The 23,158-nt window shown below is 41.1% G+C and overlaps 1 protein-coding gene across 1 annotated transcript in view; it reads left to right on the forward strand.

Annotated features, from left to right (window-relative positions):
* Positions 1-12,932, forward strand: part of sptlc2a (serine palmitoyltransferase, long chain base subunit 2a) — a 146,500-nt gene extending 133,568 nt beyond the window's left edge. The window contains exon 12 of the mRNA XM_072273291.1: positions 7,683-12,932. Within this exon, the coding sequence (XP_072129392.1) occupies positions 7,683-7,802 (120 nt within the window). The 3' untranslated portion in view covers positions 7,803-12,932. The remainder of the gene's footprint in view (positions 1-7,682) is intronic.
* The last annotated feature ends 10,226 nt before the right edge of the window (positions 12,933-23,158 follow it).

A 23,158-nucleotide genomic window follows, 5' to 3' on the forward strand; every position in this document is an offset into this window, starting at 1 on the left:
CGTTGCCGCTCTGAGAAATGGGTGCTGGCTATCCACTTGATTTATGCCTCTTATCATCTTGTACACCTCTTTAGGTTACCTCTCATCCTATTTTGCTCCAAGGAGAAGAGCCCTGGCTCAAACAACCTATCCTTATGAGACACATTCTCTAATCTAGGTAGTATCCTGCTAAGTCTCTGAACCCTCTCTAAAGCTTCCTCTTCTTTCCTATAATGAGGTGACCAAAACTGAACACAATACTCTGTAGTCAAACCAGAGTTTTATAAAACTGCAACATTACCTCCTTACCTCATGGTCTTCATAATCAGGATATTGAGTACAGGAATTGAGATGTTATGTTCAAACTGTACAAGATGTTGGTGAGGCTGAATTTAGAGTATTGTATGCAATTCTGGTCACCTCCCTACAGGAGAGATGTCAATAAGCTTGAAAGAGTGCAGAGAACACTGCAGAGAATGTGTGGACCTGAGTTGAAGGGAAAGGTTGAACAAGTTAGGACTTTATTCCCTGAAGTGCTGGAGGATGAGAGGATCTTGTAGGTATGTATAAAATTGAGGTGTACAGATAGGGTGAGTGCATCAAGCTTTCTTTCTTCCCTTCCCCTGCACCCCTCAGGTTGGGTGAAACTAGAACTTGAGATCATGGGTTAAAGGTGAAAGATGAAATATTTAAGGGGAATCTGAAGGGAAATGTCTTCAGTCAGAGGGTGGTGAGTGTGAAACAAGCTGCAGCAGAAGCAGAGGATGCAGGTTCAATTTCAACATTTCAAACAAGTACATAGATGGGAGAGTTATGGTCTGAGTGTAGGTTGATGGAACAAGGCAGCATGATACTTCAGCATGGACTAGATGGCCTCCAGGAGGCCATCATGTTGTCATGGTTTGGAGGCTTGCGTGCCTCAATGACCTGGAGAGCTATGTTGGCTGGAGTCAGGGCTTTATGCTTTGGCTCTTAGTAAGGTCATCAGTGCTAAACAAGTCAAAGGGTAGATGCCTGACTAAGAGTGCTCCACTGGTCCTCCGGGTTCCGAGGTTCAGCTCAGGGCTAACAACCCTGACTTGTAAAACAAAATTGTCACGGAAACAGCAATGAAGAATCCTTCTACATCTGAGTATGCTGGGACTTGCATGATTGACAGTAGTGAAACCATGACATGATGAAGGAAGTCCTGAAAACCATTAGAGTTGGAGGAACTTCATTGCTTCCCTGAACGCCATTGGCAAAATGGGTAGACAGACAGATGGACTAGCTGGTCTGAAGATCCTGTTTCCATGTTAGTTGTCTATGACGCTGACTCAAATTTGATTAAAATGTCTCTGCCGGAAGGAGAAGGCTATCCAGAACCAAAGAATTTTTAAAGGTTTACAAAGTTGGAAATGGGATGGGCAAGACCATGATGTAAGCACTCTGATTTAAATTTTAATCTTTTAAGGAAATCAATTGTGAGAGAACTGTTGCCTTCCCAGTAATGTTAAAAAAAAACCTTACAAGCAGCTGAGTTATGTTCTGATACTTGTAATATTGATTTCTTGATCAAGGAATTGTGTTCCAATTGCTCTTCAGTGACGGTACCTTTCTGGATTTGTAGAAATGGAACTACATTTTAGGAACAAAATGCTATGTTATGTGCAGTGAGTGTGTGACAGCATGGTTAAAATATGGTTCATAGTGCCTTCGAAATGTTTGTCGAAAGAAAACCTTTTCAAAGCCAATGCTTTCTGAGATACTTTAGACAGTGAAAGTTAAGTAAATCCCCTAGCATTATGTACCTTAATACTAAAAGTACCTTCACCATATTCATAGCATTGTGCATGCCTGGATAATGTTCTCTTTGTAGTTTTGCAATCATATGGTGCTTTATTTTAAATTAGAATCCCTATTATATCCTGGTTCATAAAATACTCCATTTTATTTAAACAATATACCAAATCAGTACCACATGGCAGTGGCAACCTAATCCAAGAGGGAGTCTCCTGTTACACTGATTAGATTTTGTTTTAAGCATTGGTGGTAAGCTTTTAAGATTCCTCTAATGAACTGCGTGTAATTGTCAAAAGATGTCATGATGGTATTTATTTGGCAGGTACCTAAAAAGAACAATGTACTTAATCACTTCTGTACTTATTTGATTCAGCAAAGTGCAAGTGTCTGCATGCTGTTACTTTTTTCTCTTGTTATTCTCCACTGTTCCACTAAGGTCGTTATCCTGTTGTGTGCATGGGGCCCTTTCTGAAATCTCTCTGCAGAATCTTGAAAAATAGAAACTTGCTGCAATTGCCTTGTAAGGCTGTTAGGCTCTTCCACATACTTTTCTCTCACTTTGTTTTTGTGTAATATTTCAATTAAGCATCACTGGGAGTATTTTCACTAAATGCTGACAAATCATATTATTATACAATCAAAATTAAATCAGTGAGAAATCCTGTCACCCAAGTGAAGATCCAGATGTACCTTTTCTCTTCGTAATGCATGACTTATATCTTTTGTACATTTTAACTTTGATGCAGCATTGTACAGCAGAAACAGGTATCTGGAGAACCGATGCAAAGTATCAACTTGCTCAACCCTATCAGCAGAAAACCAAAAGGTTGAATGTTTCAATTCCAAATTCTGGTTTGTGTGTTTTGACCCAAAAGCGCAAGGTGGACAAGTTGCTATTTGATTCTGGTGCCGCAGATCTGCTTTTCTGATCCAAAAATGTTCCTGTGGTATGACACTGAATGAGTAATACAACATGTGGTCAAGAGCAATGGCACTTTATAGTCAACGAGAGCCAAAAATGAGATGAGTACATTGGTGCCTCTGGCACAGTGATATGCACATTTTGGCATGCATTTCCCTCAAGGGTCATGTACTCAGCATTGTTTTTAAGTACAATCCCATCAAGTACAGCCAAAATATTCAGTGTTGGATCAATCTAAACATTCTTATTTTCCTAGAATTTCAACTATGACTTGTTTTTTTAAGGCATCAAAGTTTTCAGAAACGGGGTGTTTCTCAGGGAGATAGCTAAGCTTTGTTAGTCTTTGGTCAGACCACATTTGGATATTGTGAATAGCTTTGGGCCCCTTGTTTAAGAAAGGATCCAGAGAAGGTTCACAAGAATGAAATGGTTAACAAATGAAGAGCATTTGATTGCAGAGCCTATAGTCACTAGAATTTAGAATGAAGAGAATGGGATTTCGTTGGAATCTATATTGAAAGGCCTCGATAAAGTGGGTATTTTGACAATGTTTCCAACAGTGGGAAAGTCTAGGACCAAAAGGCACAGCCTCAGGTTAGAAGGGTATCACTTTAGCACAGCGATGAGGAGGAATTTCTTGAGCCAGAAAGTAATGAATCTGTGGAACTCAATGCCACAGATGGCTGTGGAGGCCAGGTCAATGAGAATATTTAAAGTGGAGCTCAATAGGTTTTTGATTAGTAAGGACATCAAAAGTTGTGGGGCGAAGGCAGGAAATTGGGGTTGAGAGAGTTAATAAATCAGCCATGGTGGAGCAAATTTTATGGGCCAAGTAGGAGCAGAACTAGGCTATGTCTTGGTCTTCCACAATTGTTCCAAGGCTTTGTCATGGCATTTGGCTGTTACCAAACTCAACACGTAATGTCTGATTTTAATAAAAATTGTTACACAATGAGGAAATGCCTAGCTGAGCAAGCTGAAGTTCCTGGACAGGGTGGCTCATCTGAATGATTATGGTGGCACCTGGTACTATGGATGTTATTTCTGCATGAATTGAATAATATTGATGGCAGAATTGAGAAGCAGGAATGATCCAGATGACGGGGGGAGGGGCTGGTGCTGAAGATGGATGTTACCTTGTTGAGACATAGCTTCTTGTAACTGTACCAATGATGGCAGTGATTAACCTTTCAGCTTTAGATTACCTAGCTTTGAAAAGCTAACTGACTTGTGCTACTATCACTCTCACTAGTTTGGGATTACTTATTTCAAAAAATTGGAAGTAAATTTGTTGTCAAAGTACACATATATTACCCTATACAACCCTGAGGTTTGTTTTCTTGCGAGTATACTCAGTGAATCCAATAATCATAATAGAATCAATGAAAAGCCGCACCAAAAGGGCAGACAACCAGTGTGCAGAAAGATTCATATTATCATCAAAGTGTGTATGTACGGTACCACTCTGATATTTGTCTACTCCAGATGGCCATTAAATACAGAAAGACCATGGGTGTTGAAAGAACAGACATCAATCCCCTCCCCCCGCAACTGGCATGAGAAAGAAAAGCAACAGACTCCAAAATCCACCCACCTCGTCCGCAGCAAAGACCAGCCACAATATCAATCAACGACCCTCTGCACATAACAATCCCCGACCCCCTCACTTGCAGAAAAGAACAACGATAGAAATACCAAATGCCCAAAACCACCCACACCCAAAAAGACATCAGTATGAAGTACAATCCAATAATCACATGAATCTCACCTTTTAGCTGCATACATGGAGAGCAGCCACACGAACTCAGTCCTTCTGGAAAGAATGAGCACCGACCTGGGTCCAAACACTACTGAACGTGCCAATCCGGCTGCTGACTGTCTCATACTGAGCCACCACTGACCCCCCCCCACCCCCACCCCCACATTCATCTCAGTGCTTCAACCTTCCTCGCCGCTCCGAGATGGAATCATTCATAACCCCGCACCCCGTCTCTGGTCTTTTCCATGATTCTGCTTGTGTTCCCGAACCTTTTTGCCCCCCAACCCCCTCCCCCCCCCCACCCCATCTCTGATCTCAACAAACTGTAAATACAAAAGAAAAATAATAAATAAGCAATAAATATTGAGTCCTCGGGTTGTGGAAACAGTTCAGTGATGGGCTAGTGCAGAGCCCCATTTAGCATGGGATGCATTTATAATTGTGTATAGTTTGTACCCAACCCACATCATGCTTGAGTTTCTTTGTAGTTTGCTTGCAACTGACAGCTTGTCTTATCACTGAAGTTGTAGCACAAGATTACCCAAAATCTTCTACATGAACCATTTTACTTTACTGTCTTGAATATGCTTTATCTACACTCAGTGGACACTTTGTGAGGTACACCTGTACAGCTCATTAATGCAAATACCTAATCAACCAATCTAGTAGTAGCAACTCTGTGCATAAAAGCATGCAGACATGATCAAGAGGATGTTGTTGCTCAGACCAAACATCATAATGGGGAAGCAGTAAGATCTAAATGACTTTGAGCATGGAATGATTAGTGCCAGATGAGGTGATTTAAATATCTCAGAAACTGCTGACCTCCTTGGATTTTCATGCACAACAGTCCCGAGTTTACAGAGAATGGTGCAAAAACAAAAAAAAATCCAGTGAGTGGCAGTTATGTGGGCGAAAACGCCTTGTTAATGAGAGAGCACAGAGAATGGCCAGACTGGTTCAAGCTGACAGGAAGGAGACAGTACTTCAAATAACCACATGCTACAACAATGGAATGCAGAAGAGCGTCTCTGAACGTATGACACACCAAACCTTGAAGTGGATGGGCTACAGCAGCACAAAACCCACACCAAGTTCCGCTCCTGTATCTAATTAAGTGGCCATTGAGTGTATTCCTTTATGTTTGCACATATTAAAGTGCATCTAATTTTATAGCCCAGTAGTAGTTACTCTGGCAAATCTCAGAACTAGTTGCACCTCCTTGTGAATCTATGACACACTCATTATAAATTTGCTGCAGTATTAAAATAGAGGTCAAGTTCTGACGCACCAATTTCTCTTCCAATATCGGCATTAATTTTACTAATTGTTTGCTCTCAGTTTAAAAGCAGAACTTTCACCTCCACTTCCCAAGCAATTCACTTAATTTTTTAAAAAATCTTGGGTTACGTGCACGGACATTTAAGTTAAAAGTACACATTCCCAACCACCCACAAATTTAAATTCCTGTTTGAGTCACGATCAATTTGCTTATAATGCATTTTGCTCAACAATGTTGAATATTATCTTCACCTGCTAATAATTTGCTTAAAGCTGCCTAGCCCCACAGTTGGAATTTTCCATTGCAATTCCTGTGCAATTAATATTTCTGTTTTATATTGGAACATAGTTTTTGTTCTTTGGATTTAGCTTATGCAGTTAGATGTCTATCCCACCCACTGTGCCTTCCGTGAAAGCACTCATTTCAAAATTACTCAGCAAATAAGAAATGACTGGGTTTCAATTGAATCTCGTTGCTAAACTTGAGGCTTTTTATAAAGTTCTAAAGGATGAAAAGTTTTCCAGGTGTCTTCAGAGACAGTTGATTGTTTCATAAATATCCAAATTTCCAGCAAAATTGTGTTTACCAATTAAATTGCTGCTGCACTGAGAGACCTTGGCCAATATTAGTGGATCAACTCCCTGGAACTTGGCTGAGGTTTATTCAAGAAACTTTGCATGAGCATTCCATTGATTCCTTTTTGAGTTATTTTGGTTCCATCTTCCAGCATGTGCTTTTTGAAGGGGCTGGCTGGCTTTGAGAAGATCTTATATTGTTGGCTATTGTGTGCCCTGGATCCCTCTTGTGATCTGGGAGCTTCAGGATTCTGTCAAGCATGTTAGAGCCTTTGTACCATCTTGCCAGGTACATGGCAGTGGTGTTGTTTCTGGACATATCAGAAGATTAAACAATACATGTTGGGTTCCGTTTTTCTCCATTCTTGGCAATCCATTTACAAATATTTTGTCACCTACGAGGAGCTATCATCAGTGTGTTGTTCGCTTGTGCTGCATCTTCCAAATGCTTGCCCTTTATATACTTATCATCAGTTGATTGACCATCATTATGGAAACTCAGTTATGATGTAAGAAGCAACACACAAAAAATGCTGACGAAGGGTCTTGGCCCAAAACGTCGACTATACCTCTTCCTATAGATGCTGCCTGGCCTGCTGCATTCACCAGCATTTTTTGTGTGTGTTGCTGGAATTTCCAGCACCTGCAGATTTCCTCGTGTATAATGTAGGGAAGATGTCTCGTTGCTGATTGGTTGCATGGTGAACTCTGCACATTGTCTAGAATTTTGCCTGCATTGACTTATAAATGGGATCGAAGTCTGTATGTTTGTTTATAGAAATGTTTATGGCAAACCATGCTTCTGGGAATTCTCTTGTTTGCTTATGCCATGACTTTCACTGATGCCCAGTCAATTGAGTTTCTGTAATGATGACCAATCAACTGATTGATAAGCATATCAAGGCCTGCATTTGGAGGACACAGCATAACTGAACAGCACACTGATGATGTCTCCTCGTCTGGTTATAAAATGTTTGCAAATGGATTGCCAAGATCAGAGAACAACTCAACCCAACCATCAGCCACCTGAGTTGCACGTTTTCCACGTTATTTCCAATACAGGTTTAACTTTATATTCATTTACATATTTTACTTTGATATATAACCAGGGTTGTTATCTCCAATATGCTGACTAATATTTATACTTTGCAATTTAGTTAAATTTAAAAAATTTGTGTTTGTGAAATCTGTATCCAAGTTTTGCTGCTTCCATCAACACTATAGTGACTTCAAATATTTGTAAGATGCAGAGATCATGGGATAAATCCATTTAATTACTGTTATCAAGAGGGCTACTTATGAGGGTGGGGTTAGGAACACTCCATCTTTAGTTTGTATAGTTATTGTACAGTTTATTAATATTTTGTTTTTGCTTTGTTTTAGGCTTTAAAGGTGATAGGAGAGGTTGGTGACCTCTTACAGTTGAAATATTCTCGACACAAGTTAGAGCCTTTAATTGACCGTCCATCTGATGAAACCAGCTATGAAGAAAATGAGGATTGAGCAATACCCCCAGCTAGACAAGCACCTGCACGTCCACGTCTATTTTCAGTTCAATACCGCTCCACTGTTTTGTGCTTTGAATTTTCTTGTCTATTTATATGTAAACAAAAAAAAAACCTAAATTGAACAGGCACACTTGATGCCTCTAAAGCTATTTGTGTTCCATTAACAACGTATGTGTACAGGTTTTAGCATCACTTGAGAAATTGAAACAAATGGGACGCCTGATCAGCATGTCTACTTGCCTTTGCTAATGTGAACTGCAATTCACTTTGTGTCATGGTAAGAATGAGAACCCTTCTCATAGCCATGCAATCCTTGTTGGTGACTTTTTTTTAATCATTGTCTGATTTAAATTCTTGCTTCCTTTCCTTTCCTCCCCTGCCAAAAAAAATCACTGCAACAAGTACTGTAACTACTCCAGTCTTGTTATTCCTTTTAAATGTGGTCCTGCACATCTTGATAATTGTAGTTTTCAAGAACTTGTTTGGAAGGAGAGGGACGGATGCACAGGGAAAGTTAAACCTATTTCAAACAAACCATACCTAAATCATTGTGAATTGTTTTTCTTGGTGCTCAATTGGAGAAGAAAGATCAAGAACTTCTGAGGCTGAAGCTGGTGCTGGCTAGAATCACCAAATGATTCACTTACCCCTGAAAAGCTATTTTGTTGTAAGTGTCTGTATGTTCAGTGATATGCTGTCCTCCTTTACAAAATCCATGCTTGTGGTTTTCACTTATGTAGTTTAAAATTGGTCCAATGTTGAAGGAAATGCTGGAGGAACATTTTAATTTTGAATGAAAATAATGAAGAAAATGTGTAGGGAACTTGCTATCAAGTTTTCAGCTTTTTGATATTTTGAAATTAGGTGAACAAATTGTTTATTATGTATCGTCTTTTAGGGTTTTCATTTATCCATCCAGTAGTATCTGCAAGTTAACCCAAAAGCAGAGAGCACTTAATCATTTTTTCTTATTAAGTATCTTCACTCTGGGTAATGCAGCTGAATAATCATGCTGTTTCCTTCCTTTCTTAAAACCTCACACTGGCAGTGAATGTCCTGGGTCACGGGTGTGGAAATCTTAGCAAGCTTGAACTGTGGCTGCTGCATGTGCTGGTAGTCCGTATCAGGTTCTAACATTTGTTCCTGCAGTAACAATATTCAGAAATGAAGAAATCAAATTTATTTATTGTGTTATCAGCAGTGAGCGCAATTGGACCACCACAATTAATCTTTCTACTAGACCTACATGAAATTTTTGTACCTTTTTCTGTTAACTATTTCCGATACAAGAAGCTATCAAGTGAAGGCTCAGTTATATGAATGAAGGGCACACCCCGGGTTACAGTTCTCGTACCTTTGCCATTAGGTTAACCATTGTCTGAATTTCTTGAACAGCATATAATTTCAAGAATCTTGATTGACTTGAGGGATGCATCATTTCTTCACGAGTAACATGGCTGGAGGGGTGTGAATGTGCTCATCATGGGTGGAAATTCTCAATTCTGCTTTGTTCATGTCATTGTAAGAATTCTTGTGGGATTTATTCAATTTTATTATTTAGAAAGGGAAGAGTTACATACTGCTTGTTAAATTCAGTTCCTGTCTTGAGCTGCATTTAATGGATTGCCGTTCAGTCAGTTTGTATGTGAATGTATATTCTAAATGTGCCTTTTTGTTTCTACATGATTCTAGATTAATGTTTACATTACAAACTACATAATTATGTTCTTGTAAACCTAAGGTTAATGTTCCACATGCATTTCCTTTTCTCCTTTGCTAGAAGAGTGTGAAGTTCTAGATATTGGGCCTTTGAATTGTGGATTTTATCCATTTCAGGACTAAACTTTTGCTACAAGCAAAGTACCATCTTAAGAAGCTGTCCAGAACAATTCAAAGCTCGATACTTATTCTGTAAATGTCCTCTAAATTCCATCCTTCACTGACTAATCTCAAGTTGTGTACTTGTCTCTGTCAGTTCTCCCTACTCCCTTTTTAGTCAGCTGTCTTTTCTATTGTCATGAAGGATGGCCATGGTGGACTTCAATTTTGCTTCCCTCTGACCAGCTAAGAGGAGCAATATCAGATTCTCAGATGAATGCCCTGTACCACCTATTGAAAGAAAATCAAGCTAAAATGTAAATTCCACTTAAGATTCAGAAATCTATTTGTTCTGATCTGTATAAAGATTTCTGCTTAGTCCATTTGTTTATTAATTCTGTAGCTATCTGTTAAGTGATATTTGAGTGTACCATGGGGTAAGCTGTTACTATGTAGTGTAAACTTGCCAGTATTTCCTTCAGGCTTTTAAAGGCTCTGGCCAATATCAGTGTATCAGTAAACATGTGAGCACTCTCTGTATACTGTAGCTTCAAAAGATAACTATTTTTGCACTAAATGTGGAATACACATTCGGTATTGGAGGAGTTGCCTTCAAATCTATATCATAGCTTTTAAAAATACTGGTCAGATCAAATGGGAAGTAGAGTTTGCTTCCAGGTAGATATTCAGACAACCAATTGGTAAAGTGATGCCAGTCCAGGAGTGTGAAGAACACATTTACACGGATCATATTCAGGTGGTGTCATAAGTTCCATGAGAAGCCGAAAGGAATATCTTCTGCCAGCACTCATTTTGTGCTTTGCTCGGTGATTACATTTGTTGCACGGTCCCCCAGTGTATGCTGATCCTGGGAATTGGCCCCCCACTATAATAATGTGACGGATGGTGGTCTTGGAGGTTGAGAAGAGGGTTTCAGTATTGCTATATTATATATGCCCATGTAATAGAAGAAACCTTCAATATTATTAAACCTTCAGGCCATTTGATGCCTTAACATGCAAAGTATTCTTTGTGATTTCATGAATGTAAGCTTTTATTATTCTTGTACATCCAAAATTTATCACGATCATTGGTTTAGCTTTGATTTTAAGCCTGTAAATCTTTCCCCAACCTTGTTCTATGTAAACGTTAAGCTTGCGAGTGCAGTTATTTTTAGCTGTATGATCAGGATGCTGCCAATTTGAGACAAGTCAGTAGTTGTACTGATTCCAACTGATGGCTGAGGCAGTTGTAAAAAACCGTACAGAGACCCTTATACAAGCACATGGCAATTAAAGCTATGCAGACCTTTTATATGGTAACTAAATCTTTTAATATTGCTAAGTTTAAAGAAAATGCAATTACTTGTCCTCAGTGGAAAATATCAGTTATTTTGCAAGGGGTTTAAATTGTTGGAATTTAAGTAATATAAATGGTGGTCTTCTGTATGTTCCCTCGTTTTCTGTGTGCAAGGGTTCTTTTCTGTTAAGATGCCTTTTATTTCCTGAAGGTGCATTTATAAAGAGTGTGCTTCCCAATCTCAGCCAAGCTGTAATGAAACAGGAGGGGAAAAATGGTGCAAGTTCAACTCATGAGGCTAGCAGTAACTGAAGTTGCATGTCCACCATCTCCACCTAGGAGTAGTAACGGCTGAGGTGTTCATGGGAGTGCAGCAAATAATAAATGTAAAATATATATGTACACTGGTCTTTAGGTGTGACTGAAGCTATGAAAGTTCAACTTCTAAATGCATTTAAATTCAGTTTCAAAATATTAATTCATTTGTAACTTTGCACATTTGCAGCAAAGGTAGATTATTCTTGTAACAAGCTGTTGTTATTTCACAAATGAGGAAGATTATTTATGTTAGTAACTTTTTGGCAGCAGTTTGTAAGGCTTCCTGGGCTGTTTGCATCATCAAGTTTGTGCACTTTGGACATTGAAGGACTTCTCCTGAGACCAAGTGCTGCTTTTGTTTTTATTAAGTAAAGAGGGCCAGTCCAGGTACTGCAGAGTGATATAATGTTATAAAGCAGAGGTGCTAGTTAACAAATGTACCTCTTGTTAAAATGTTGAGGTTAAATTGATTTTAGGATGGGACCTAGGTGTGGGGAGGAAAAGAGAAGCTTGAATGTGTTTATTGATTTGTTGTCCTATATAACATGGTGTTCTGCCCTGGCATTTTAAAAACCATGTGGCCCAGTTTAACATTGACTTTAAGAAACTGCTTTAAGTACTGTAACTTATGCAAGTTTCATCACATGAGTGGCCAGCTTTAAAGTGCATTCCTATGTCGCTAAAGTAAGGCAAGTGAGTATTCCTTAAGGGACCAGAAATGCATAATACAGAAATTTAAGCTGTATTGCCACATGTAAGCAGCAAGGCAATTTTATGGATTAATTCATGTGACTTTTCAGTTCCACCTTACTGACTTGATGTCCAGAATTTTTCGTTGATTCATTAATCCATGCATTTGTTCCCTTTTAGCAATGTAGTAAGGGTCATATCATGCAATCTACAGATGAAATGCCACTTCATGCAATCTTGAACTTTTTAAACTGAAGCTTTTTTTTAAAGTAATCCAAATGTAATACTGAATGCTGTGTGGCATCCTGATATCTGTAAAACTGGTTTTGTTATGGTCGTTGTTATCGAGACTCTAAATTTTTAACATGCAGTTTTCAGTGTGCAGTTCCCTGAGTAAAGGAGTGTGTTTCTGAAACTTGAAAGATAATTGGGCTCATAATTAAAATTGCAATAAACATTTGCAATTCTTGTGAAATGCTCACAAATTTGTGGGGTTTTTTTCCTCAGCTGATAAATTCATTTTGAATTGAGCGACTTCTCATTAATTTTTTTAAGTCTCTAAATTATGTCAAAGGACTAGAAATCCTAATTTGTGGAGCTGTATGAAACACTAATTGTGAGCAGCAACGGAGGATGGAAGTGAAGGTCCCTTTAGCTGTGACAAATGCACATTCCAGCAATCAGATGGTTCATTTTCTTGGTTTCTGATTCAGATGATCTTGGTTCTAACAGAAATATCAAACTGCAGTGTTGTAGATACAAGGATTGATCACTAATTGTTGCTTCCTGTAACCTGCCTTTTTGTACAAGGTGTTACAAGTGTACTTTTTTGACAGGACTCCAAGTACAGTAATGTTTGTATTGAAATCTAATCCACCTTTTACCTTGAACATGATTTTGCAAGCATCATTGGTTTATGAAAGTGTACTTTATTCATGCATTGTTTTAACATGCATTATATTATTGACACTGGAGAATCAATAACTGCATTAAAATTAACTAATTGTAATATGTTCTAAATAAAAACTTTTAGTATATTTTTGGGTCGGTGTGTCATTACTCATAGATCTTGTACTCTGCTGAAGTACTTTCCCATAAGACCATGGACATGGGTACAGATCTAGGCCACTTGACCCAGCGTGTTTGCTCCAACATTTCTTCATGGCTGATTTATTATCCCTCTTAATCCCATTCACCTGCCTTTTCCCTGTAACCTTTGATGTCCTCACTGATCAAGAACCTATCAACCTCCACTTTAAATATACCCAATGACTTGGCCTCCATAGCCACCTATGGCAATAAATTCCACAGATTCACCACTCTCTAGCTGAAAGAATGCCTCCTTATCTCCATTTTAAAAGGATGCCCCTCTTCTGAGGGGGTGTCAACGAATTTCACAGATTCACAATTCCATTGTGCCTCGTCAGTGTCACAATGTTCTATTTCGTCAAGGTACTTTGTAATATTGATATTGCATTGGAATCTTTCATCAATAAATAGCATTTTTTAAACGGTAAATTTCTACACTTGGCACATGTTGCCGTTTTAATGCAGTTTTTGCATCAAATTTCTGGAGGCAGTGGATGGTAAGTAGTTGGGTAACATGCTGTGTAACATTGTAAGATACCCTACTTTGTCGTGAGAGAAGTTATTTCAATACTTGGTTAGACCATCCATATGACTCATTAGATATCACTGTGATTTTGTTTTTGTGCACCCCCATCCAACCAAAATATTTCCTTCAGCTTCACCCTTCCTTCCCTGGGTCTGGATTTAAGTTGTTAAATAATCATTTTGAAACACATCCTGTTTCTCTCTGCAGCCTGACATCACACATTGCTGCACTCTGATTAGATTTTTCTTAAATAAAGGTGGAGCTCGTTTATATCAGGACAATTTAATTTTTTTTTAAGTGCCCTGATAGAAACGATCACCTTCTAGTCACCCCTTTCCAGTTCATCTTCCTGGTTTCACAGGTTTGTGCAAGCTAAGTGGAGCTGCAGGGGATTTCTCTGCCCACAGGTGAAACTCAATGGGCAAATAGCTACCAGCTAATTAAATAAAATTTATCATCATATGCACCCAGGGTGCAATGAAACTCCTTACTTGCGTGCACTGAAAGAGTAAACATTAGACTCGGTAATAAATCCAAAGTCATGCGCGCGCGCACAAAGTGCTGGGGGTCTGGCAGCATCCATGGAAATGAACAAATAGTCAACGTTTTGGACAGAGGAAGGGTCTCGGCCTGAAACATTGACTGTTCATTTCCATAAGTGCTGCCTGACCTGCTGAGTTTCTCCAGCATTTTGTGTGTGTTGATTTGGATTTCTAGCATCTGCAGAATTTCTCATGGTGTTAATAATAATGCATCTGGCACATAACCATAACCATGCTGTGATTCTGTGAAGGCCTGGGTGCACTGTGTGAATCAAATATTATACAAGCACTCTTAGTCAGCGAAACTTTCAGAAGTAAATATCTGACCATATTGCCACTGGCATGGTTGAAAGATGTATTAAAGGGGTGTTTATAAATTCCATAAACACTTAAAACCATAGCAGAGCAGGTACTGAGTTTTACTGCACTGCAAGTGTTTATTCTGTGTGTGTATATATGAATTAGTGAGATTGAAATGTGTAACTATCTCTGAATGCTTTTAAAATGGTTTTCATGTAAACAGTTCACAAAAGGGATTCTGTGATCCTAGCGAAAGTTCTTTACGGCTCAGATCCATTACAATTGCAGAACTATATAAACTTCAGTGCAAGTGAAATATGCCAGTAATTTAATTAAAATGCATGCAGATTAAATTGTTATTGTGGCACACAATCATGTTAATGGGAGTGCTTCGTTGTATTCCCGGATGGTGTAAAAACCTCCCGTTGGTTTTTGAAATTTGCTTGTGCACGTGCAAGATTAATGAATACTGGGTTCAAATGCCTCATGACTGCTGCTTGATTTCACATTCCTATGGTGAGATGACGTCCTGGTTCAAGTTCACTTTTCTTGAATTTCTTTAACCCCAAGGAAAAAGGAATGTTGAAAGGAGGGAGGAGAAGATGGTGGCGCGACGCAGCTCGCAGCGGCCACTCCGGTGGTGATGCCTGTTATTTGTCAAGTAGGGTACCGTGCACAATCTTGATTTGATGGAGACGGACGTAAGAGCACGGAGGAACATCTGGTGAAACTTCTGAAATGCCTGCTTCGCTGCTGCTGCTACTGTGTGGTCCAGAATCTCCGGAGGAGAAGGCCCCGAGTCCTTGGCTTTGCCTGTTGCTCAGCAGCCGGGGTGGGGTCAAAGCGCTCAGCAGAGGATGGTGCTCGGAGGGGCTGGTCAGAGGCTCGAAGTTTTCGGACGGACTCAGAGTCTGCTGCGGTCAGGTGCTTCCAATGGTGCTGCATCGGCAAGTTTGCAGCGTTTGGAGGTTCATGGCAGGAAGAGTTTCTCCCTTCTGCCGCCTGTCTGAGATGATGAGGCTATTAAGGCTTTGAGACCTTTTTTTTACCGTGCCCATAGTCTGCCCTTTATCAAATTATGGTGTTGCTTTGTACTGTTGTAACTATATGTTATAATTGTGTGGTTTTGTCAGTTTTAGTCTTGGTTTGTCCTGTTTTCTTGTGATATCATTCTGGAGGAATGTTGTATCATTTTTTAATGCATGCATTTCTAAGTGACAATAAATGAGGACTGAGTATCCTCATAATCTAATCTTTTTTTTAAAAAAAAGTAACACTATTCAGTTGAGCCTAAGGCAATTATGAAAGGATAACAAAACCATAAGACATGGGAGCAAAATTAGGCCATCAAATCAAGTCTGCTCTGCCATTCCATCATGGCTGGGCTGGGCTGGGCTGATCTGATCCCCCTCCACCTCAGTCTCCTGCCTTCTCCTCATAACCTTTAACACTCTTACTAATCAAGAATCTGTCATTATCCACTTTAAATATACCCAGTGACTTGGCCTCCACAGCTGTCTGTGGCAATGAATTCCATGGATTCACCACCCTCTGGCTAAAATCATCCTCAGTCTCTGTTCTGAAGGGCCATCCTTGTATTCTGAAGCTGTGCCCTCTGGGCTTGGACTCCCTCACTAATGGAAATGTCTTCTCCACGTCCACTCCATCTAGGCCTTCAATAGTTGATAAGGTTTCAATAAGATCCTCTCCTCCCCCATTTTTATAAACTCCAGTGAGTACAGGCCCAGAGCTATCAAATGCTCTTCATATATTAACCCTTCCATTCCCAGTTCATTCTTGTAAACCTCCCCTGGACCCCATCCAATGGCAGCATGCTGTTTCTTAGATAAGGGACCCAAACCCGCTCTCATTACTCTGACTGTGGTCTAACCAGTGCCTCTTAAAGCCTCAGCATTACATCCTTTTATATTCTAGTACTCTTGAAATGAATGCTAAATAAATGCTGGTCTTTCTCAACAACATGCACATCATGAGAATGAATTTTTTTTTTTTGCTTTGATTGCATACTTATGTTGTTTTGAAGTGGCAAGTGGTTTGTACATTGTTGAGGTCTGAGTTCACACTTTGCTCTGAGACCACCTTGGACTATAGTTAATCAGGTGCTGTTGACTTCTGTCTTCTGTTTACAATTTTTTCAAACAGTCAAGTTCAATTGTAACCTCTTACGAAGGCTCTATTTATTCCACAGAGGCTCACAGAACTGTGTGTGGGCTGATTTTTTTTTCTCCCACCTCTGCTCCTGCAAACAAGAAGTAGCAGCAATAATTTGCTGCTGTCACATCCCAGTTGCCCAAAGCAGGGCACTAACATGATTCCTCTATCTTCATAACTGAATGCCTTTAAAATGGAGCTTGAAGCTAACTTTGCAGCTACATATTTATGTAGCGACCCAAGGGGATAAAAACAGTTCATGAATTTGTTGCTGCCCAACCCAAGTTATTGACAACACTGCCTCCAGGTCCATTTCTACTGTCTGTAACTTTGAGTTTATTTCTGGAAGCCTCAATCTAAGCAACATCATCAGGAAGTCCTTCGAGGGCTGATCTTCCTGTCCGATCTGCACCAGTGTACCAATGGGAGATGCGAAGAGTTGAGGTAAGCATCTGCCACGAACAGATTTAAATATTGTCAAAGGGCTGAATGGCCTGTGCCTTGATGGTGTGGAGGGTTTTCTCTTTCATTTGGGCCAGTATGTGACATCCATTTACAAATGTTCTTGATAGAGCTCTTAGTGAGTTTGAGATCGCAACATAAAAGAAGCTGTAAGCTCGGGACAACATGAACCAGCCTCCTCTCCATGGACCATACTTGCTGACTCAGAAAAGCGGCCAGCATAATCAAAGACCCCACCCAACCTGAACAAGTTGTGCCGAACATGTCCTTACCTTAGAAATTGCCTAGGGTTACCCATAGACCTCTATTTTTCTAAGCTCCATGTACCTATCCAGAAGTCTCTTAAAAGACCCTATTGTATCTGCCTTCACCACCGACGCTGGCAGCCCATTCCACACACTCACCAGTCTGTGTTTTTAAAAACAACAACAAGAACAACAACAACTTACCCCTGACATCTTCCCTGTACCTACTTCTAAGCACCTTAAAACTGTACCCTCTCGTGCTAGCCATTTCAACCCGGGAAAAAGCCTCTGACTACCCACATGATCAATGCCTCTCATCATCTTATACCTCTATCAGGTCACCTCTCAACCTCCGTCGCTCCAAGGAGAAAAGGCCGAGTTCACTCAACCTATTCTCATAAGGCATGCTCCCCAATCCAGGCAACATCCTTGTAAGTCTCCTCTGCATCCTTTCTATGGTTTCCTCATCCTTCCTGTAGTGAGGGGACCAGAACTGAGCACATTACTCCAAGTGGAGTCTGACCAGGGCCCTATATAGCTGCAACATTTCCTCTCGGTTCCTAAACTCAATCCCATATGCCTTCTCAACCACAGAGTCAACCCGCACAGCAGCTTTGAGCGCCCTATAGACTCGGACCCCAAGATCCCTCTGATTCTCCACACTGCCAAGCGTCTTACCATTAATACTATATTCTGCCATCATATTTGACCTACCAAAATGAACCACTTCACACTAATCTGGGTTGAACTCCACCTGCCACTTCTCAGCCCAGCTTTGCATCCTATCAATGTCCTGCTGTAACTTCTGACAGCCCTTCACACCATCCACAACACCTCCAACCTTTGTGTTATCAGCAAATGTACTAACCCATCCATCCCTCCACTTCCTCATCCAGGTCATTTATAAAAATCATGAAGAGTAGTGTGTCCCAGAACAGATCCCTGAGGCATACCACTGGTACAACCACCTTTTGCCTTCTGTGGGCAAGTCAGTTCTGGATCCACAAAACAATGTCCCCTTGGATCCCATGCCTCCTTACTTTCTCAATAAGCCTTGCAATGGGGTATCTTATCAAATACCTTGCTGAAATCCATATACACTACATCTACTGCTCTACCTTCATCAATGTGTTTAGTCACATCCTCAAAAAATTCAATCAGGCTCGTAAGGCACAACCTGCCTTTGGCAAAGCCATGCTGACTATTCCTAATCATATTATGCCTCTCCAAATGTTCATAAATCCTGCCTCTCACAATTTTCTCCATCAACTTAACAACCACTGAAGTAAGACTCACTGGTTTATAATTTCCTAGGCTATCTCTACTCCCTTTCTTGAATAAGGGAACAACATCCACAACCCTCCAGTCCTCCGGAACCTCTCCCGTCCCCACTGATCATCGCCAGAGGCTCAGCAATCGCCTCCCTCGCCTCCCACAGTAGCCTGGGGTACATCTCATCTGGTCCTGGTAACTTATCCAACTTGATGCTTTCCAAAAGCTCCAGCACATCCTCTTCCTTAATATCTACATGCTCAAGCTTTTCAGTCTGCTGTGTCATCCTACAATCGCCAAGATCCTTTTCCGTAGTGAATATTGAAGTGAAATATTCATTAAGTACCTCTGTTATCTCCTCCGGTTCCATACACACTTTTCCACTGTCACACTTGTTTGGTCCTATTCTCTCACGTTTTATCCTCTTGCTCTTCACATACTTGTAGAATGCCTTGGGGTTTTCCTTAACCCTGTCCGCCAAAGCCTTCTCATGGCCCCTTCTGGCTCTCCTAATTTCATTCTTAAGCTCCTTCCTGCTAGCCTTATAATCTTCTAGATCTCTATCATTACCTAGTTTTTTTAACCTTTCGTAAGCTCTTCTTTTCTTCTTGACTAGATTTACAACCACCTTTGTACACCACGGTTCCTGTACCCTACCATCCTTTCCCTGTCTCAGAACGTACCTATGCAGAACTTCACACAAATATCCCCTGAACATTTGCCACATTTCTTCTGTATGTTTTCCTGAAAACATCTTTCCCAATTTATGCTTCCAAGTTCCTGCCTGATAGCCTATTTCCCCTTACTTCAATTAAATGCTGTCCTAACTTGTCTGTTCCTATCCCTCTCCAATGCTATGCTAAAGGAGATAGAATTGTGATCACTATCTCCAAAATGTTCTCCCACTGAGCGATCTGACACCTGACCAGGTTCATTTCCCAATACCAGATCAAGTACAGCCTCTCCTCTTGTAGACTTATCTACATATTGTATCAAGAAACCTCCTTGAACACACCTAACAAACTCCACCCCATCTAAACCCCTCGCTCTAGGGGGTATTTGGGAAATTAAAATCTCCCACCACAACAACCCTGTTATTATTACACGATTCCAGAATCTGTCTCTCTATCTGCTCGATGTCTTTGTTACTATTGGGTGGTCTATAAAAAAAACCTAGTAAAGTTATTGACTTGTTTCCTGTTCCTAACTTCCACCCACAGAGACTCTGTCGACAATCCCTCCATGTTTCCAGTAATGGGAGAGTCTAGGACCAGAGGCCACAGATTCATAATACAAGTACATCCTTTTAGAATAGAGATCCGGAGGAATTTCTTTAGCCAGAGGGTCGTGAGTCTCGAATTCTCAGTTGGATATGGACGTCAAGTCTTAGCGTATATTGGGTTCCTGATTAGTAAATCAGCAAATGTTACAGGGAGAAGGCAGCAGAATGGAGTTGAGAGGGAAAGTAAATTCAACCATGATCAAATGCCCCTATGTCTTTTGGTCTTATCTAGGCTTGTTGAGAGTACATAATCACATTTCTGAATTGTGCCTTGTAGAAAATGGAAAGGTTTGGGGGTGCTTGGTGCATAACGTCAGAGGATAGTGGTAGATGTATGAAATTCACGCCCAGGATTGGTGGTGGTGGTGGCACCAGATGTGATGGTGATATTTAAAGGGCTTTCAGATAGAGAAAAGAACATGTGGGAAATGAAAAGTTATAGGCTATGTGAAGGCAAAGGCATTTGTTTCATTTGAGGTTCTAGTCGACAGAGACATTGTGGGCCTGCTCCTGGGCCATAGAAAATTCTGAGCTCCAGCCCAAGGACGTTTCGGGGTGGACCATCTTTGCTGAAAGTTTCCTTGCAGAAGTGCAAGAACCATATTGACTGCGAGGGCTCTCCAGCCCGTGACCGCATAAAGTGGAGACGTGGCATTGGGAAGCTTGGGGATGCGCTGCAGAGCACATGGGTGGGATGACTGCTTTGCCTCACTTACTGCCCAGTCCTGTCTGCACTGTCAGTGGCCTACCCCGCCTGCGCTCCAACAATGGTCTCATCGCACAACTTAATCCGGAAGGAAAACAACACCTTGGTGTAAGTCTCCTTCCTGCCGCTAATTCTCCACATATCCAAAAGGAAAGTCAAACCTGCCGTCCTCTGCAGCGAACCATTCCAGCCCGTGTTGTGTGAGATTTTCTTTCTTTGTAGTTTAGGCCGTGCTTGGAATACTGTGTGTGTTCAGTTCCCGGTCACCTCATTACAGGAAGGCTGTGGAAGCTTTAGAGAGGGTGCAGAGATTTACTAGGAAGCTGCCTGGATGAGAGATCATGATTTATGAAGAAAGTTTTTGTCAATGGAGTGAAGGAGGATGATAGGTGTACACAGTATGATTAGAGGCAAAGTTGGGGCCAGACAGCCAGAGACCTTTTCCAGGGCAGAAATGGCTAATAGGAGGGGACATAATTTTAAACTGATGGAATGTTTAGAGTGGGGGTGTATGAGACTGGTAGTTTTTTTTCACATAGAGTGCTGAGTACTTGGAACACCTTGCCAAGGATAGTGGTAGACACAGATACATTAGGGGCATTTAAGAAATGATAGAAAATGGGAGGGCTATGTAGAAGGAAAGGGGTCGATGGGTCTTTGAGTTATAAGGTTGGAACAACCGAAGACCCTGTGTGGTGCTGTAATGTTATATGATCATTAAAGAGATGTGATTTTTCACAGGCTGAGACAGAATTTAATTGCCCATCCCTGATGAGCTGCTCTGCGTGAGGTGTGGCTGTGCCCACGGTGCTGTTGGAGAAGAAGTTGCATGGTCGTCTAATCTTGCAATAAATGTTCACTCGCTCGCGTTTTGAGTAAGCGAATTTATCAACGAGTACCTAAGTGCTGTGGTAGAGGCGGATTTTCCCTCAAAGCGGAATGAAGAGGTGGGGAAAGAAACGAAAGTTAGGGTTTCCTGTATGTATATGCACTACTGTTCGTGGTAGGGGGGCTAGTGGTGATAATTAACTATCTGGGGGGCATTGCTTATTTGAGGGTTTTGTCGGACTCTAAAACACGGCGGGTTAGCGCAACACTGACGCTTACTCGTCGCCGCCTGGTGAGCCCGGCCATTTCTTCCCCTCCAGTCCTGCCCTGCGGAGTTCCTCTAGTTCTTCATGTGTACTGAAAGAACAGCGATAGTTCGGGGGGCGGGGGGCAGGGGGTGAAGGCTTCCAGATCCACAACGTTTAGATTGTGGGTCCTGTCACGAACAGGAGAAAATCTGCAAATGCTGGAAACTCAAGCAACGCACACAAAGTGCTGGAGGAACTCAGGCCAGTGTATCTGCGGAAGGGTCTCGGTCCGAGACGTCGACTATTTCCTCTTTTTCATAGATGCCGCCGGCTTTTTGAGATCCTCCAGCATTTTGTGTGTGTTGTTTACATTGTGGGTTACAGGTTCACGAGTGACCCTGACCTAGTTATGAAAGTTAAAAGGAAAGATTAGCTGTATTTGTCAAATATACCCTAACTTGCAATCCTTAAAATGTGGGAGAGAACGTAACCACGCGATCTCAAGATCGTACAAACTGTTCGATACAGCGGCAGGTATCGAACTCCCTCTCATTAGCGCTGTAAAGCGATCGCACTATCCGCTACGCTATCGTGCTAACTCAGTTGAGAGAATGAAATGTAGGACGGTTATAAAACAATACTGCACAGAAGCCAGCCCATCTGGTCCGTGCCAAACTGTTCGATAATTAAGAAAGAGGGTTGGTTTAGGGGAAAAACACACAAAGTGATCGCCCGAAACATCGACTGTGTTCTTTTCCATAGATGCCGCCTGGCCTGCAGAATTCCTCCAGCAATTTGTATGTGTTGCTTGGATTTCCAGCATCTGCAGATTTTCTCTTGTTTTTTTGTTGGCTTAGGGGTAAATTCCTTTGGGTCTCCCGATAGTCATTGAGCATTATAGACAGAAATATGCCGAGCTATTAATCTGTTTCGTCTCATCGACCTGCACCCGGCCCATAGCCCCTCATACTTCGCCCATCCGTATACCTATTCCAAATCTCTCTTAAATGTTGAAACTGATCAAATCTCCCCGCATTCTTCTATACTCCAGGGAACAGAGTCCCAACCAATCTAGAGATGCTGCCTGGCCTGCTGCGTTCACCAGCAACTTTGATGTGTGTTGCCCAACCAATTCAACCTTTCCCTGTCTCAAGACCTGGCACCATTCTTGTAAATGCTCTTTGCCCTCTTTCAATCTTACTGGCATCTTTCCTCTAAGTAGGTGATCAAAACTACACAAAATGATTCAAATTGGGCCTCACCAATGTCTTGAACAACTTCAACGTAAATCTCATCTCCTGTACTCTATACATTAATCTGTGACGGCCAATGTGCCTAAAGCTCTCTTTAGGACCCTATCTACCTGTGACGCCACTTTCAGCGAATTGTGGATCTGTATTTAAAAATCGCTCAGTTCTGCCACATTCCTCAGTGCCCTAGTCTGTCCTCCCAAAATGTAACACCTCACGCTTGTCTGCATTAAATTCCATCTCTCAGTTTTCCAGCTGGTACCACCCAAGTGCTTTAATTGCTTCCTCCTGCGCATACCTGCTA

Source organism: Mobula birostris, chromosome 1 (assembly GCF_030028105.1).
Source record: "Mobula birostris isolate sMobBir1 chromosome 1, sMobBir1.hap1, whole genome shotgun sequence".
Lineage (NCBI taxonomy): Eukaryota > Metazoa > Chordata > Chondrichthyes > Myliobatiformes > Myliobatidae > Mobula > Mobula birostris.